Source organism: Nothoprocta perdicaria, unplaced genomic scaffold, assembly GCF_003342845.1.
Source record: "Nothoprocta perdicaria isolate Ctin4 unplaced genomic scaffold, notPer1 scaffold_132, whole genome shotgun sequence".
Classification (NCBI taxonomy): Eukaryota; Metazoa; Chordata; class Aves; order Tinamiformes; family Tinamidae; genus Nothoprocta; species Nothoprocta perdicaria.
Genome location: NW_020454450.1, coordinates 1,179,532 through 1,198,501, shown reverse-complemented (window position 1 = coordinate 1,198,501; position 18,970 = coordinate 1,179,532). Strand labels below are relative to the sequence as shown.

Below are 18,970 nucleotides of genomic sequence, written 5' to 3'. Positions count from 1 at the left end.
AAATATTTATAAGAAAACAATCCCACTAAAGGATATTTTAATTTTACCTCCAAGGAAGCCTTTGAAAACAATCCACTAAAAGTTCTTTAGTTGTGACAGAGACAAATGGGCAAGAGGAAAAATGAGAGAAATCAAGTACCTTATTTGGCACGTGAAGAAGTTCAAGAACATCGGAATAAACAAAAYCTTCTTCTTGTAACACCTCCTGTAGCTTTCTGTTTTTTAAAACAATACAAGCCAAGGAATATGCGACTTCAGCCTAAACATTATTAAAGAGGCAGTTAAAGTAATTAACACTTTACAGGGAATAAACAGTTTGTCTTTTCTATTAGCAGAGTGTGTATGCATCCAAAGATAAATGTCATATTGCCCTCGTTATTCTGTAGAGATGCCTGCTTAAGTAGCTTTCTGTTCTTTGATTTAATAAATCTTATCTATGCATTAGGATTAAATTATACTTTCCCACCCCTCTCAAAGACATCAGTCACAGATGCACGCGCACGAGACCACGTTTCTGCATGTTACCAGATTCAAGAGAGTGCCTATAAAATGGCTTTACAGGTAACTTCTCAGTAGCTGATTCAATGTGTTCTACATTTTTACTTTTTGTCTCACTTCTGAATACACTGCAGAAAAGACAAGTCGTGCCCCTATTCTCACTCYGCCAGGCAAGAGAATCACAAGCACCTAGAGGAACACACATGCACATATCCATGAGGTTCCTTATTCCTCACCTTTATCTGAAGGGAACTGTGGTGTTTCAGCAGATGTACCAGGATTGGCAGGGCCTGTTCCTCCAATACACTTTTCTGGCTGACAGGATTGTTTGTGAGAGCTACACCTGTAAGAGTTCACATAACAAAATATTAAGTATTACTCTTGTATGTGATGAATTTGTGCATGTGGGGGGGAAATGGAAACAAGGATAGTCAAATTTATATGTAGGTGTATGTACACTAAAGTGTATATTAGTATGCATATGTTATTGTGTACATATTGACAAATGTAAAACACACACACATACAAGACATACACGTATACATATGCATATAGTAGTAGCAAGCTATCTAAAAATACCTGAACTACCTTTTTTACCCTTGAAGAGTTTTAAAGCCCAGAGTACCAAATAGCTTAGTGAATTAAATTTAAAGTAATTAAAACTAATGGCTTTAAATATATAATTCCACGAGTTCCAGAATTTATCACAAATTGATGAGACAAGAATGGCATCCATGGCATCGTAYATTCAGTGACACACGATGGCTCCACCATCAGTCCGTTAACTGATAGAGCTTTTACTTCATCCATTTTTCCGATCAGAATCTCTTGCACACAAATTCCATAGATTCTACAGACCGATGCATATGGTCCCCAGGGCTCTGATGACATTCAGCAGTGTTCCCTCTGAGATTTTTGCATTTCTCAACAACCAAACCAACGGGCTGATTCCAYTCCCTTTACAGATCTGATTTTGATGATGTCTGCTCTCTTCGCAAAGGGCAACAACTGCTTCTCCTCCTTTCAACAACAAAAAAAGTTTGACAATTTTGAAGTTCTTTTCAATAAATTGTCCAATGTTTTTATAAACTTGTACAAAAAAATCTCACCAACATGCTGCATTTTATCAGATGATGACAAAAGCATGTCCGTAATTAAGTTATACCCAATCTGCTCTGCCATGAATTTCTGTTGCTTCATTTTTTTTCCTGCTAGTGCCCACAAAGCTGTTGCACCCTGTTCCTTGACTTTCATGTGAAATGCCTGCATAATAATAACAGCTTTTTATACACAGCAGTATTTTAAGAATACATATTAAAAGGTCCAACTGTCTATTCCAAGCAATTAAAAGTTTCTCAAAACTGCATTTTCTACACTCTTATCGTAAGCAAAGATATTGTTGTCAAACAATAACACAACAAACCATAGAAACAAGATAAATTCTTGCCTTTAAGAGCTTCAACAGATCCTTTGTTACTGATTTCTCCAGGAATGCCCTCTGCACATGAATGTTGTTTTCACATAGCGCCTCTAGAGCCTTAGCACCTTCCATTTGTACATTGATATTTCTTTTTTTTAGAAGCTCAACTAGAGGATCAATTGCCTCTGCATCCGCGATGGCATCTTGCATTTTCTTATTCCCTCGCGCAAGTTCTGCAATAGCTGCAGAAGATACAGCCTGTAGTATACCTTTAAATGCACAAAGGATTTATCAGTTCCGAGGTAAGAGTCAGTGAAACCAGCTCTCTTCTTGGCAYGTAGAAATTCATGTAATTTAAATTTAATAGGTTAAATTTAAATGAACTTTAAATGAATGAAATAGCCTAAATGAAATGAAATAGCCTTTAAAGGAACTAATACAGATAAAGAAAAATCAACAACGTATCTAGTCATTTTGCCCGACTTCTCGTTCACTGTGCCTGATCCTTATGGATTCTGAATGCCTTTCAAATCCAAATGTCATTACTGAGGACTATCAAATACCCTAACATTTACAATGTCTGCAGTCTGGCACTATAATGAATTTCATTGCAGTTATAAGTGCTTTGTTTTAAATGGTGATTTTATCGTGATTCCATGCAAGATGAAAATGTTTTTGAGCAAGATCAGTTGGGAATAAAGATACTTTCATGCTACTCATGAACCACAGGCTTTCCAAAGGTTTACAATAAGAATATGACACACACACAAAAAAGGAGAATATACATAGACGGATTTCTACCTGATTGTGCAGTTAGAAACTGAATAAGCAATGGAATACCCTCATGCTCCTTTACTTTTTCTTGATTACTTTTGTTTTGGATACACAACACTCGGATACAATTTATTGCATTTACCAACAAATCATCAGTTTTACTTTCCAAAAGATTTACCAAAGATGGAATTCCACCCTAAAGTGGAAAACAAAAAAAAAAAAAAAGAGTATGTCTGTTATATGAAACTACCCATAGAGAGAGTAGCTTTATCTGGTAAGCTTAATTAATAGCTCTGGATTCAGACTTACCAGCTTAGCAATGACATTTTGATAATTGTCCAAATGAGCAATATCGTATAAGACAACAGCACAGCGAGACTGCAATTCAGGTTCATCGTAGCCCAGCAAATCAACCAGCACAGAAATGCCCCCAGCCTCTGCAAAGGCTCTGGAAATGGCATCGTGAGTTGAAATGTTACTAAGAACTCCTGCAGCTATGCATGCAAGCTTGATATCATGGCTCTTTAATAAATTGATTATGGGGGATATAGTGCCTGCAAAGACAATGACACATCACTTACTCTCAATTATCGTGACAAAAATTATCTAAAATAGTATTTATCTTCAACTGGCATTAGGAATACAGATACCTCTAAAATTTAACATCTCTTGAAATATAAATATAATGTAAAACTTATTCAGAAATCTGAATATTTTTATTAAAAATGTTCAACTTCCCCTGGCAAGAAGTTTGAAAACTATGATTTTGCTATTGTATATGCATAACTACAGAAYATAATAAAGAAAACCTCAGAGAAAGGCTTTGAAAGATTATGAAATCTTTGTTTCTTCAGTAGCGTGGTTTCTAGCTCCAGATTACAGTGTAATTAATTTTATGCCTTATCACATGATAACGTTCAAGTAAAATATCGAGTATATTTGACCTACTGCATTACCTGCATCCAAAATGCACTTCCAGTAGTGATCTTTTGCTAAACAAAGGATTTCCAAGGACCTAATAGCCATTTCTTTCCTAGTAGGATCTTCACAGTTTAACATACCTATTCAGAATTAAAGTACTTTTTACATATAAAATAATCAACAAAAACAAGTATACATTTSAATGGGAACAGTACAGATTGCTAAACTCTTGAAACTGTGCATTTCTCCATAATGATGCTCTATTTCAGTCATAGATTCCTGTCTCATGAAATCAATAGTAAATATCAACTTGAATGAATTTTTATGCCAAATACATTTCTCTAAATGTTAGCATATCACACCTTCAACATAGTAGAATAAAGAAATGCCTGAGAATGGAAAAATAAACAGTACTTTAGTGCAGAGTAGTCTTGAAGTGATGATAAAATCTAGTATTCATGTCAGAGGCCTAGATTTCTAGCATACAAAGGTTTTAGTTTTTCCATCAAATTCAAATGTCAAAGAGAAGGAATCATCTAAAATATCACTTACRTTAAAGACTATGACCCTAGAGACATTCTGAAGTATTCACTTTGTTTTCATTACTTGTATTTCAAATGTTACATAATTTCAGAATTGTAGGGAAATTGCAAGTGGTTAGATACCCACAAATTGCTTGGAGACACACTTGGGTACTTACCTACAATAGTCCTCCAAACTGGAAGGTCTGGATTATTTACCTCTAGCAGATGCTTAAGGATTTCTGTGTGGAAGTAAAGCACTGCTAAATGAATTACATTGTTTCCTTTACTGTCAGTTTTTTTGTAGTTGGCACCAAGAGAAAACAAATACTCAAGTGTGTCTAAGGCCCCAGAAATGGCAGCAAGCAGCAGTGGAGTAACTCGATACCTTTGAGACACATGAAGAGATGCTAATATAAATACATGCAACTTTCTCTATGTCAAGTTTTATTATTTAAGATAAGGTTATTAAAAAAAATGCCTAAGATACAACAATCACTACAGCAAATAGAGAAAGAAGGCACAATTGCTAATGCTTGTTGAATGTATTCACTCATCTAGGCCATAGATGTATCATTAAAATATACAATCACAGTAATTGATATTTCCATATTGGTGGATCTGCTGTCATACTTTTAAGGAGAGTGCTAAAAATGTATTATGTTATCCTTATTTTGAAAGGTTTTTTTTCCCCTGATCTTACATATTATAATTTTACTACTCTTTACTACTCTTTTTTTTTTTTTTTTTTTTAATATAGTGCTATTGAAAACACTTCTAGCAACTTACGCAGCTGCTGTTTCAGCCTCTAGTAGATTGGGGTCTTTCCTGCACAGGACTGTGATACAAGCAATCTTATCATAGAAGGCAGCATAATGCACAGCCAGCCAGCCTTGATGATCAGCCACTTTATAATCTGCCTTCATGGCAAGGAGGCAGTTAAGTGCCTCAATGGATCCACACTGAGCTGCTAAGTGTAAGGCAGTAGGACCTAGAACTAATACAGATATAGAGGAAAAAATCTCACATGCTGTCCTAAAAAAAAAAAGCAAATGAAATGTTTGTCTGTGTGTAAGGTATTTTCACTGTGTTTGCAGAAAAAGCTTTTATTAAAAACTGTTAAAAGCTGTCGGTTCAGTGGTAGGTAGCAGAGTCACATTCTGCTTTTCTCAAAATATAAAACTAAAATATCTCGCCTCCTGTACTACAAAATGGGTATTTTGGAAAGTTTTATTTTTACAGCTTCCAAATACTCAGATTAAAATCTTCTCAATTTAAATGTGCGTACTGTATTTCCTATTCCCTTTGTGTATGGTACCATGTTTCCTCACACAGATGGGTAGTAAGTAGCTTACCAGACTTCTCATAAGGCTGCACACTTTTTTTCCCTGAAAATAAGCATATAATATACAGTCAGAAACAGTGCAAATATTTGTGTGAAATAAGAGCAGCTACTGTTAAATTGYAAGACCCAGAAGTAGAGAATTAATCCAGGTCTGAAATAAAATGTGATGGGATGAAGTTCTACCTCAGCCCCACTTGTCTTTAGAAATGAAACACAGAAAGGAGTCATCCTCTTAAACAGAAACTCTTGCAACTAACCAAGACCACTGATACTCTCTGAAATTATTAGCCACAGGTGAAGATATATATATTCTTAAATACAAAGATATCAAATATCAAGAATCCCGTCAACATTTACTTACGTCCTTTATCTGTCTTACTCTTCTGTGAGTGTTTTCCTGTAATAAAATCATATATCATATATCATATATCCTACTTATATATCTTATATGTCTTGCAATATATATCTTACATATCCCAAAGAACAGAACATATTTTTTCCTGTTCTACATAGCTAGTCTAAAAAAGGAGTTGCTTAAAACTATTTATAGAAAGGCAGAATAAGCAGTTAAAAGCAACATATCTCTGTGCAAATAGACATGCTAGTGCACAGGAATTTGTTCCCATTTCTCTTTACATTACAACAGATAGCAGAGTATAAAGTGACTTGCTCATGTTTATTTCTCACATCAGAGAGCTAGAGTCCCATGAAGTTTCTGCACTGAAGTTTTCACAAGGTTTAGAAAAAGAATAAATTCTCTGCATTCTATTTTTACAAAACTCTGCTTCTAATAAGAGTGAAAAAGAATAGAGGGTCCTAAACATCTCCCACACATCATTACCAAGGCGAACGTGCACAATGCATCTCTGGTTGATATCCACGTGGGCTTTAATCAGCTGATAGATGACAGGAACACGGTTGTACATGGAAGCATGGTGGAGAAGGGTGAAACCAGATTCATCAATAACACTGAAACTGGAGGTCGATGCTTTACGACAGAACGCAATGAAGATAGTGGCTAGTCCTCTCTTGGCAGCTGATTTCATACCGTATGGCAAGCTCTAAAATTTATGAAAAATAAAATCATACATCTCAGAAGAAATGTATTATAATTTGCACTTCAGGAAAGTCAATGCATTTGCGAATGCATTTCTTTAATTTTAGATCTTCCTAGATGGTAAATTGTTTTGTTTGTATAACAACAGGGTTTTATGAATCTGTCAAATATATGGAAGCTAAAGATCATTCTCTGAGAATGATTGTTCAAAAAGGTCATGCTCTCTCAACAGAATTGTCCCTAAGGTTTACAAATTAAACCTATGTGCTACAGAGAATAAATTTCATTTTATTACAGTTTCCTTATATTGGAAAAGAAACAACCACGACAGATGTACCCTAGCCAAGCCAATGGCCGCTACTGTGGTCCACATAACCCATGTAGCGTGATCTGCTAAAGTATTCATTCAAAATCAATTTTCACCCTTCATCAGCTTTATATCATAATATTGAAGACAATGCCACATTGTTCATGTGCAACTGAACAAGAAATGTGAAAACAATAAGTTTTGAAGATGTTAATGAGGACAGAATAAAGGCTACAGAGCCATTAATAGCAGTAATGATATATTAGAGAGAATACACTTCAGAGAATACACTTCCRTTTATTGATCTTAAGTAGAATTTACAGGTGTGGGAACAAACAGCTCACTGTAGACTGTGTAAATACAGTCTATCATAATATTTATATTTCTTGAATGCAGATACACTTTAAGAGGAAAAATATTTTAATGAAGTACCTTGCATTTAATAGCTTCCTTGTAACCCAATTTTTTTTTCAATTGCTCAAGAATCTGCGCATCCGTAAAGGCAACTCTTTTGGGCTTAAGAGTATTTATCTTTTCATTTATGGCTGCCCACCATGGTGTCCTATAAAGCTGCTGATAAAACCCTTCAAATTCAATACTGATCACATAGTAGCTGTAATTAAAAAATATATATATATACACACACACGTTAGAAAGAAAACTAAAGACTCTTCATTACATTTTTGATTTATATTATTGTTTTCTCAGATAGCAGTTCACATAGGTGAGACAGAAACATGTATGAGAAGGGCTGATTTAGTAAAACTTTTTACTACATCTCACAACTTGTTATTGAACTGAGACAGGATGCTCTGTCTCAGTAAGTCACAGTAAGGCACACACAGCTGATTGAAAATATTAACCATTACCTCTGAAAAGAAAAAGGTCCTATTTTATTTTGAACACTACATTACATTGTCCATATTACTGTGTATATTTCTTACCTCTTACCATCAAATTCCATGATTGGAATGGGATAATTTTCTCTCCGGGTCATATCCCCATCAAACAACTGAGCCATTTGGTTTGATACACTATGCTGTATTTTTTCATAGGCAGCCTATGAGAAAACAGTTGTAAATATTTCTGTACAGTCAATTTAACATTAGTAAAATGATTGTTGGAATCACAGCCTTACCAGTCCTATCAATGCTTATCTATTGTGCAAGCTGAAGTACAATTGTCATTTCTCTTCATGTTTAAAAGGGTTTTTCATCTTCATACAGATCGTTTTCATACAATAGAACTAATTAAACCCGTTTCTAAAGAGAAGCATTCTTCTGGGAATAGTTTATACCTACTGAGGTGAATCTGTTCTGGTGATTCCTCACACTGGCCTCATGCCATCCAGAAACATCACACATTACATATTAAAACAAGAAGTCTGATACCAAAAGGCAAGGTGTCTTTTAAGGCAATGTTGTCCTTATGATTAAGATATCAGGCAAATAAGTGCAGCTCAGTATTAGCAATAAATATTCTAACTGCACACTTTGTAGTTCTAACTGTGTCAGAACTACAATATTTTCTCCTACCTTGTTGGCTGTAAAGACATACACATACGTTACATGAAAGAGAGCAAACTGAAACCTTGATCTCTTCTGAAATATCCTGTATCGAAGGAGTCCCAACGTCAAATTCAATTCCTCCATGGACATGGAAAAATTCATTTTGTGCATATTGAAAATGCTGACATTTGAATTGTTGTCCAAGAAAAAATGGAGGCAATTCTCTTTCAGTTTTAAGCTCAAGACCTATAAAAGTTTTAAGAAAAGTGTAATTATGATAATAATTTAATGCACTAAATAAACTTATTTTAATACTGAAGATATTTGACTCTGAACAGATTTATTTTAGCAGAATTAGCATATTATTTTGGAATAATTATATTGGAAGAAATTTACTATTAGTACAGTTTCTGCATTCAATTGAATTACACCTGGGGTGACTCTCACTTATGYAGTGTGTCGCAATTTAATTTCAGGTATTTGGAGTTACTACATTTACAACGTAGAATTTAAATTTTTAAAAAACRCTAGAATTACGGTTTCCTTACTTGGGTATGACTGAAGAAGTTTATTTAAATTGGGGATTTCCATCTTCTTCTTAAACCCCAGTAAAAATGGAATCAAAAAGCTCATTAACTTCAGGTATTGTATATTCTTGTGTACTGTGACGTTCTTTTCCAAGTGTTTCTTCAGGAGCTTTTGGTGAAGAGCTAACCTTTGCTGCAATCTCTGATACGTTTCTCTATCTAAACAGTCCTCTGCTGGTCTTACAACATTAGTGAGCCTATATACCGCATCAAACCTAAAAAAGTTTTCATATTGCTCAACTTGTGCATTAGCAAATGTTAACTTAAGTACTATGTTATCAGCATACTGCATGAAGAAATTTTTTTCTTCTGCACTGTTTGGATTGTAAGTTGGATCTTCATTGATATTTTCATCATAGATTCCAACAAAATCAGGTTCAGTAGATATATCAGTTAGACCTGTAAAATATAGAAATACAAAAACCTATATAATGTAGTTTTAATCTAAATTTTAAAACATTTGTTGCTTACTATAGAAATGTATTTGTACCATTTAAATGCAAATTATGTTCTTCCATTTTAAAAGTATATTTGTCAGAAGCACTTTGCTTTGCATCTATAAGCAGACAGTATTCTAATGCAGTGGAAATGATTAGTTGCTAACACCTTGTTTAACATATGACAAAGTAACTGTATTTTCATCTTAGTTATATGGATAGGGCAAGCAACATAAATAGCTATATACAGTGATATATTGTAAAAAAAAAAAATGTTTAGTCTGGAGCCCTTATTCTCAGAGATGGCTTTCTGGGTACTCAAAAAATCTGAGTTCTGAGTACTTGAACATCTGAACATTCATTTGAATAGTACAGTGGAAGCTAAACATTTTGGCAAATGACCTTTTGGGGCATCAGCTTTAGTTTTACATGAGCTCTAACAATCTGTATTTTTTCCATGATCACAGTTTTTAGGAATGCTACTGTGACAGATATACATATGCACATTAAACTTTTATTCATATGCAACATCAGACTTATTAGGAGTATAATGTCCAAAAATATCAAAGGAAGATATTTTTGTAACCTACCCCCTGAGCAAAACACTGAAGAAATGTTTCCATCTGTTTGGGGTTTCCCATCTGCATCTATGTCCACCTCAGAGCGCCACAGCTTCGAAAACCTGATGCGTTTCTCTCTGGGCACATATGCCCCATGCCACAGGGCTTTCAGCATGTAGTCAACACTGATCAGAATCTGCCCAATTCTGGTATCAACGTAAGCTGAAGGAAGCTGACAAGATGTGCTTTGATCGTAATTAGCATCTAAACTGATCGAAGGGATCTGGTTTAAACAGTAAATGCCAACAGCCAATTCTCTCAAAATCTGATGGACTTCTTTACAATCCAAGGGTACATCTGAGACCACCGGCACTAGCAAAATTGCAGTCCGGGAACTTATGTTTCTTAGCTGGCTCACCAGTCCACTGGGAAGCTCTACTGGACACTCGATGGCATCTTTTGAAGCCAGCCAACTTGAGGACATGACTGTAAGCAATTCCTGCAGCTCAGTCGGGTCATACTTCTTGAAGAAGGCGCTTGCATTTTTCTGCACTGCTAGGTTTGACAAATAGGTTGCCTCATCCACTTGTTCAGCTCTTGGGAATGCTTTTTTGACAGGCCTGAGCATTCTCCAATATTCTTCTTCTGTTTCCAAAATAAGTTACTTAAAAAAGGCTAACAAAAACAAGAGAACTATTACTTAACCCAGTACTATATTAGTATGTGCAAGAAAATAATACAATTCTTAAGGACAAGATTAAAAGCCAGTAACACATCAATGCTCTATAACACCAATGAATGTAAGTGACTTCAGTGTGCCAAGTATCTTAAAATGTTTTCTCTAGAACCTTTTTTTCAAAACAAATAAAAACTGCCAGTGCTCTGAAGTAATGCAAAACTTAACATTTTGTAATAAAAATTTCTTTACAGTCTAAGTCACTTTTGAGATTGTCTTCTGCCATTCATGATGCTTCTTAAGAAGAGCTATAATATGCTGTATATGAAAATGAAATAATTGTGTCTGGCACGAACAGTACTCTTTTTCCTTTTAATTCGACAAACTTTCTAAGAAAATAGAATGGTAAGGAAGCACATTGACTATCAAGCTCCTACCTTAAAAACAAAACAAAGAAAAAACCAACCACTCTAGAGAGGAAGTATCCAGTTTAACACTGCTTCCTTTCCTTTATACTTAGAAAATAGACCACCTGAAACTTCTCTTCGGGTTAGGTCCTCTGTGTTTCTACTTGGCCCCATGACTGTATTGAGATACTTACCTAGACACAGTCTGACCTTTGCTATTATTGACACAGAGGATGTCTCATAACTTTGGAGTAAGAGCTAAAGCTCTGGAATAGCAGGAAGTGCAAGGAGCTGAGGGCGGAAGAGCCTGGGGGGAGCTTCCCTGTGGCTGGGGCTCCCACCGGGSCTCCCCCCGGGTCTGGCTCCAGCGCTGGGGGCAGCAGCCCCGGGAGGCAGCAGCCCCACAGGCCCCGCGCCCGCTCAGCCCCAGCCTGCGCCGCGGCGACGGGGCTGCCCTGGCAGCGCCCGGAGCCAGCGCCCTGGCGATGGCAGCGCCTCCCTTCCCGGCCCACCCACCCAGGGCATCCTCTCCCACTTCTCAAGCACCCAGKCCTCCGCACTGCGAGGCCACAGTAAGGCATTAGTGTGTCAGAAAAAAAACAAGACCAAATATTCCAAAACAACTCCAAGGTTTTACTGAACTTGCATACAGCATAATGGCGGCTTCTCAAGACATAACTAAATTTCATCTGCTGGAAGAGACTTTAGTCTGCTGCACTTATCAGAGGCCCTCTCACTGCTGCTTTCCAGTTTCGCGATTCGAGAGCCAAACTGCACAGCCCTCTTGGGCAGAATGGCCGAGGCTGCAAGGCCAAGCTCTGCAGCTGCGAGGCGCAGAAGCAGCTTCTCACCAAGTCCTCGAGGTAAMGTCAAGTCTGCTTTGTCTGAGATGGGCAGAGAATTGAGGAAGGAAACAACATCTTCATCAAGGAAAGGAAATCTAAAGAAGAGACAGACATGGTGAAAAACCCTTTACAAAGTCAATATAAACTTCCTTCTATCCKATGCAAAGGCCTCAAAGCCCATGTTGTCTCCTAATTAAAGATGTACTTCAAGTGTTAGTGTTGCAGGACTGGAGCAAGTCTCCCAAGACAGACACACTATCTTGAAGGATGACATATCATAGCTCTTTTAAACTCAAACCCTGGTAATTTTCAAAATTGCACAGAAGAATAAAAAAAAAAAAATGATGCTCACTCTACCAAAAAAACAGCAAATACTATGAAATACTATAAAAGAGCAAGATAATTTTAAAGTGCTGTTTCTCAGCATAACTTTTAAAGTTAGCAACGCTGTAGAAAGCTATATATCGTAACTCTGAAACAAAAGTATTTAGACAAGAAATTCTTACAACCTTTCGAAGTAAGAATTCCAGATATTTTTATCTAATCATCCAAATGATCAGTAATATTGCCTCTCCACCACTGCAACTATTCTTTGCTAAAATACTAAGACCCAGAAAAGTACTCTGTGACATAGAGATCTCATGAAAAGCCATGCACTTGAGCAATCCCTGCTATTGGACAACTGTAAGGAAGTAGGTGCCAGTGTGGAGGATGTAAACAAGGATAAACTGGTTCTTTAACCACTCTGACCTAACAGCCAGGAAATCCAGTGGATAATGACCATGTCATTGTTGCTTTAGTAGGAATAAGTGGCTTTTGTGCTGCGGTACCACAGCCTCTGTAAAGGCTGGATCAAGTAGTTTTCCAAAGCAACCCTTCCAAGTCACCACACAACAAACTTTTCAAAGCTGTGCAAAAGACTGTTGAACTTAAAATGATAAAAGCAACTACCTGGCTTCTTTTCCATGATCGCCAATAATCCTGTCATCTCTACCAAGATTTCTAGAAGAAATGCGATCTAACTCCATTTCAATTTCTTTATTTAGACCCTCTAAACCAGAATTTTTGAAGCAAAGACGATGTCGAGAATACCCAGCAAGCTGCTCATCTGCTCCAATTCCTGTAAGAACAACCTAGAGAAAGAGAATAAAAGAGATGTTCTTAATATCCATGCAATCTAGTAATATTTAGCAGCACTAAAATAGTTAATTATAACTTAGTAAGGAGAGTAAATTTAATGTATATTTTCTGTATGTATAAACTAGATAGATGTTGACACATTAACAGAGCCTGCAATTGTTCAATCACTGGAAAGCTCAATTTAAGTAGGTTCATTATCAGACCCAAGAGTACAATCATTTCTACCAATGCAAAGAAAAATCTCATACAAAGTAAAAATGTGCCATATTCTTCTGTCTAGTCAATGACAGACACATAAAATGTCATGAAGAGAAAACAAAAACAAAACTAGAATCTCTGGACCATCATCGTGCCTTCAAGAGCAAGTCACTGTAAAATCAGGATTCTAAACATAACTGGTGAAGTGCATGTTACTGTTATGACACTTGCTAGTGGTCAACTTACATAKGAAACTGTGCAGTTACCCATGCACAGYAGCATGTAATTTAAGGGTGAATGACACTGCCTCTTCATGATTTATTAACTCATGACCCTTTTCAACATATTCTGAACATAAAACTAAACTTGCTTTTTTCCCTAAAGCTGAGACATACAGCTTTAGGTAACCAGTCAACCAAGTCAAATGTTTTACAGTGATATTATTTATAAAAGCAAACTACTCCTGCACTACAATGCATCTTCATTTTTTTTAAATCCCAGTAACTAGCACAAAAAATAAGAATCCAAAAAGCAAGGGCAACAATCGTATGCAAACTCCTGATCTTAAAAAGTTTATTCTTCCCTGCATGAACCAGAGATTKTGAGAAGGTAGAGGAAGGGATAAGAAATGAATTCCCAAGAAAGGCATCTAGTTATTAAAACAAAAACAAACAAAAAGCTTATTTGCTTAAAACTATATATAAAAACTCAAGTTACAAAAAGAAAAGAGAAGAAGCTCCATGTAGTTCAAAAAATCATTCACTTAGATTGCAAGTACAACAGCTTCCAAGAAGCAGTCTGTTATTAGTAATAGCTAATTTTGTCACATAAATAATAAGCCTAAATAATAAGCTGGTAGTTCGCAAGCCAGGAAATGCTGGCACAAAACAATATTGCTTAATAACTCATTAGAATTTATGCCACTAACTTTATTAACTTACTCAGCTTGGACTGAATAGCAGTTATTACTGCTAGAGTTTTAACAGTGAAGATGATAGGTATTTTTTTCTAGTCATATTGTTGTCTATGCAAATTTCCTGAAAATCCATGCAACTAGGAACTCATATAAAAATAGAATGTATTTTTAAGTTCAAAGTTACACGGATTATCACTGCAAAACTGTTTGCATTCCTCCACTGAATTTTAGAGGTCTCCTAAATGTTAAGCACACTTAAGTGATTCCTGAAACAAAACAGAACTGTGTTTGAATTCTTTAGTCAAGCATAAGACAAAAGAAAAACATATAGTTGTACCTTTGCAGAACTTCTATATGGTTTCAGTTCTCCATGGTTACTAATAAAACCCTCCCCTCTAGAAGCAAACCASACTGCACAGCCAATGCTGTCATCCAGGACTGTATCCAGTGGGTAGATCAAGTGACTTATGTGTTGCTGTCTCATTCTTTTCAATTCTTCCACTGTAACATTAATTTCCACAAAGTTCCAGGTTCTTAAAGGGTTAAGAACTTTTAATTCTTTCAGTCCTGCTCTACCAGTGATTCTGTCAGGAACATCAAACTGACTGGCAGTTTTAGCATCAAAAACTTGACAGCCTTCTTGATGAGAAAACAAATCAAGGTGTACCTCTTGGTCAATATATTTTTTTGAGGCACATTTTTGCTTACTTTGTTCTTTAAGCATGAAAGCTACATTGAGAAGATCGATTGGTTCTTCCGTAGGAACATGCTGATCAGCAAGCGCTGCAATAAGCATAGAATCGATGCCTCCAGAGAACAGCACGGCAACATGAGCTTTCCTGGTAGACAGGCTTGCAATGTCTCTTCTTCTCTGATCTTCATCTCTAACCAGAGCTAAAACTCGTTTCTTCACTGCTTCACTAAAAACATCAATAAATTGATGAACTAATTTCTTCTTGTGCTCTACTTCGAGAAAAGCGTGAAGGGTTTCTACACACACTGTATGACCAACATTGCTAACATCAGTGCACTGACATTCACCTAAGGCTTCAGAAATTGTTTTATTTAAGGGAATAACTGGGGTTGTCAGACACAGTCTTGATTCATTTGCTACAACTGGTATGTGGTTTGGCAAACCTTTAGAAACTCGCTCCAGAACATTAATGAATATTTCTTCTACTGTTTTCTCTGTACAGCTGTATTTCCATGGAAACAATTGTAAAGACAAAGACTCAGCTGTTGCACAAGCTTTGAGATCAATTTTGAAAATTCCAGATGCTGGGACTTCTTGCCATTGCTTACCAGATTCATAATAACCACTTACAGATGAGAGGCACATAGCCCTCTCGACCTCATTACTGAACTGCCAAAGCAAGCTGCGACGACCAAAATAATCCCTACCAAACCACAAACAGTGACTAGATTCTTGATAGTAAATAAAAGACCATGGACCTCGGAGCGATGAAAAGAGTGACAAGATTTCTGCTTCGCTATTGCATAAGGTGAGACGATGAAACATAATTTCAGTGTCATTCTCTAGGGACCCAACATGAACTCCATCAAAAATTTCTCCATTCCAAAGGAAAACATTGCTATTGGCATCTTCCAGAGGCTGAGGAGTCATCAAACCCCTCAAGTGAAGTACATGACCAGAAAACAGACACTTATAAGAGAGATCAGACACAGCTTTTATCAACTGTTGGCTACTGTCCRGTCCTCTTCGTCTTAGACAGGAGAGCACATCCTTGCTGATGGAACCGTGAAGAGCATGCTGGCTAGACAAGGTAATGACACAACAAATACCACACATTGCTAATTTGAATTCAAGTGAACTACTTCTTGATTTTGTTTTCTGATTTTTTTTCTCTGAATTCCAATGGATTATTTCCTGATTTTGGTCTTCTCTGAATTTTCTAACTCTTGATGTGCCTTCTTCAATTCATCTAATGTATCTGTTTAACAGAACAGAGAAAATAAATATATGAACTAGGGAAGTTGGARAGGATATCCAGCAACTCCAGCCACTTGCCAATAAGGAGAAATTCATGAAATARTATGAAACACAAGTGCTATAATACTGATATAATAAAAAATAGTTTGTTGTAGCCAATTCTTCAACTATACATAAAATTATCGTTTCTGCTCCCCCCAAAATAAAAAAAACACTGCACAAATACAAAGACACAAAGACTTGGAGAATGGCCAGCTATTGCCTATATAAATAGTATAATTTATATCTGTAATAATCAAAAAGAATCAACACCAGAAACTGCATAAATAGCTTTTACCTATTACCAAGCTTTGTTCAATCATCAGCTCTTTTCATTTTTAAATAGTTAATTATTTGATTAACTTTCACGCTCCATACTTACTTTTGCATTGAGATAGTGTTTCTGTTCGATCTGCAAGGAAGAATATGTAGCTATTGGGTTGCTGCCTATAAACTTTCTGTAAAACAAAACCAAAACTGCAGTAAGTCAAACCAGCACCAAYGTGCACTAGGAACAAACCATGGCCCATTGAGACATCCTTAACTTTTGGGCTAGAATTGAGAACTCTRCCCTGCCTACAATAGCATTCTAATATACTATCAAAAGTGTATGATGATGGCATTTTCTTTCCTGTACTTCCCTTTTCATCATATAWAAAGAAGCATCTTCTATATGAAAGCATATACATCAAATGCAAAAATATTTTATGAATTCCCGTGGCCAATTCAAACATATTAGCCAACAAAAAAACAAACAAAACCTTTGTCTTTTATTCAGTTCTAGATGACATGCAGCCATCATCTCTTTAATATTAAAAGCAATCATGCTAAAAACGTACACATATGATGTATGAAATGTCAGGAGGAGCTAATTCTTCACACAGTGTATACAAAGTCTAGTGGATTTTCTACATTATAGAATATTGTTACCTTTTATATAACTGTAAATCAAATGAAGATATGGAAACAAATATAGTTTATTTGCTGCCCTTATTTTCAGTTTCCCTCTTGCTTCTACGCTTTTTTCCTCTGATCCTAAAATGAAACAGCCAAAAGCAAATTGATAAGTACTTACCCGGTTCTTCTTTAAATTAGAAAGCTCATCAACTACAATTTTCTGCTCTTTAATCTGCAAGGCAAAAGACACACTTCAAGTTAGTTCCTAAAAATGAACCAGCATGTTACAATCCTGTGGGGATTCTCTTTACCCCTATTTTAACAGGGCCACGATATAAGTTGCTCTTAATGAGCCCTGAAAAGAAAGTGAAAGCAAATGTAAGAATGAAAAAAAAATGTGACACTGCTCAATATTCCAAGACTGCTCAATATTCCAAGCTGACRCTACAATTCTTGGGGCCATACAACTGATTTACATACGTAACCTTCTTTTGAATTACTAATTTTAAATATTAATACACTTATAAGCTGCTGAATTATTTTTAAATAACTGCTTCAAAAGGAGATATCCTGCATGGAGCGGTAGTTAGGCTGTCCCTTGGAATGACCATTGCTGGAAAATCAGCCATCTCTAGCTATTTGCAGTCACAGATCATGTTTTTGCCCTGAAAGAAAAAAAAAAAAAAAAAAAAGGCAAACAACTAATAGAGAAAACATGCTATGTTTTCCCCATAAAATTATTTCAAGGACTACAGTACACTTTATAAAGTTATTCTCAGATTTTAAATGAAGAAAAAAACCCTATCCACTGTATTGCGAGCAAAGCCAGACCTGCTCTGAAGTTTCTCTTTAGTTTTACACAAACTTCATCAGTGAGACCTGTCAGTCTGTTTGCCCGCACTGACAGATGCGGCTGGGCTTCCCCCCTTTCATTATCGTGGAAACTCTCGATGCTCCAGAGCAATCAGGAGGGGCTTTGTAAAGCCAACGGGCTCCGCAAAACTGCTTGGCAGGCGCGTGTGTCACCCTCTGCAAGGGACTGACCCAACAACCCAAGTATAAAAGCGTGATCCTCTCAGATTCAATCCCTGCCTGCTTCATKGCATTTTGGGGAATCAAAATGCATCACAGATTTTAGGTAACATGAGCGTATGGAAAGGATGCCAGTTTTTTTTGTAGAGAGTATTTCCAAAGACCCTGACAGATTTCACACTGAACGGTACTACTGGCTTTTCTGAAAACTGCATCAGTTTAGCACAAATACCATAAATGAGATTAAAATCTGCTTCGGCTCTCTGAGCAGCTGCAGGACAAGACACTCCAACAAAAACTTCACCAGTGCACGGGATGCCTCGAGTTAAGCCAAAAGCGGGGAAAACAACCTCGTTCCCTCGGTTCCTCGTTAGTCTAGAGGCCAGCGAAGGCTCAGGGCGCGGCCCGGCGCCTACCCGAGCTGTGAAACTGACAACCCGCAGCCCGGGCCGCGCGGGCTGCGCTGCCCCCGCGCCCCGCAGGACCCGCTCCTGGCGGCGGCCGCGGCTCACGCACCCTCCGGCTCAGCTCCTCCTTGTGGCGCTGCCTCGCGCTCTCCTCTCCCGGCCGCGGCGAGCGCCCCGACATCCCGCAGCCCCGCCGCAACGGCCGCGCCAACGGCCGCGCCAACGGCCACCTTCCCCCTCGCAACCGGTGACGCCGCGCAGGTACGTACCGCATTGGAGGAGGCGCGCAGGCAAGCACCAATCAGCTGGCCTGCGCCCCAGCCACGTGAGGCGACCGAGCATGCGCCGGGAGGTGTGGGGGGGAGTGGCCGTTGGAAAAGGGGCGGGAAGGGGCGGGAGGGGACGCGCCGCGTGGGSGCCATGTCGYGTGGGCGCCGTGTGGCAGCAGGGTCGCTCTTGTCGCGAGCCAGATTTCTCCGTGGTTTTCTCTGTGTGTTAATTTTAAATTTTGTCAGGCTGCTGATCGG

At 37.5% G+C, this 18,970-nt stretch overlaps 3 protein-coding genes across 3 annotated transcripts in view; all 3 read right to left on the bottom strand.

Moving 5' to 3' along the window:
- The window catches only part of ANKAR (ankyrin and armadillo repeat containing), a 14,764-nt gene extending 4,162 nt beyond the window's left edge, over window positions 1-10,602 (bottom strand). Inside the window, exons 1-16 of the mRNA XM_026033736.1 lie at window positions 9,966-10,602; window positions 8,900-9,337; window positions 8,434-8,597; window positions 7,788-7,903; window positions 7,276-7,456; window positions 6,321-6,540; window positions 4,924-5,125; window positions 4,314-4,522; window positions 3,649-3,753; window positions 3,002-3,246; window positions 2,720-2,888; window positions 1,946-2,187; window positions 1,608-1,761; window positions 1,357-1,518; window positions 735-841; window positions 140-259 (exon numbers count right to left, since the gene is read on the bottom strand). Of these exons, the coding sequence (XP_025889521.1) occupies window positions 140-259; window positions 735-841; window positions 1,357-1,518; window positions 1,608-1,761; window positions 1,946-2,187; window positions 2,720-2,888; window positions 3,002-3,246; window positions 3,649-3,753; window positions 4,314-4,522; window positions 4,924-5,125; window positions 6,321-6,540; window positions 7,276-7,456; window positions 7,788-7,903; window positions 8,434-8,597; window positions 8,900-9,337; window positions 9,966-10,563 (3,432 nt within the window). The 5' untranslated portion in view covers window positions 10,564-10,602. The remainder of the gene's footprint in view (window positions 1-139; window positions 260-734; window positions 842-1,356; window positions 1,519-1,607; window positions 1,762-1,945; window positions 2,188-2,719; window positions 2,889-3,001; window positions 3,247-3,648; window positions 3,754-4,313; window positions 4,523-4,923; window positions 5,126-6,320; window positions 6,541-7,275; window positions 7,457-7,787; window positions 7,904-8,433; window positions 8,598-8,899; window positions 9,338-9,965) is intronic.
- Window positions 10,603-11,630: 1,028 nt separating this feature from the next.
- On the bottom strand, window positions 11,631-15,984 carry ASNSD1 (asparagine synthetase domain containing 1). Its single transcript, XM_026033746.1, has 3 exons — window positions 14,455-15,984; window positions 12,815-12,996; window positions 11,631-11,958 (listed from the first exon to the last, which is right to left on the bottom strand). Exons 1-3 carry the CDS (start codon window positions 15,925-15,927, stop codon window positions 11,697-11,699), a joined length of 1,917 nt encoding a protein of 638 aa, XP_025889531.1. The 5' UTR covers window positions 15,928-15,984; the 3' UTR covers window positions 11,631-11,696.
- Window positions 15,942-18,624, bottom strand: ASDURF (ASNSD1 upstream reading frame). Its single transcript, XM_026033735.1, has 4 exons — window positions 18,553-18,624; window positions 17,183-17,236; window positions 16,490-16,565; window positions 15,942-16,069 (listed from the first exon to the last, which is right to left on the bottom strand). The coding sequence occupies exons 1-4, from the start codon at window positions 18,622-18,624 to the stop codon at window positions 15,999-16,001; spliced, it is 273 nt and encodes a 90-aa protein (XP_025889520.1). The 3' UTR covers window positions 15,942-15,998.
- Between the last annotated feature and the right edge of the window lie 346 nt (window positions 18,625-18,970).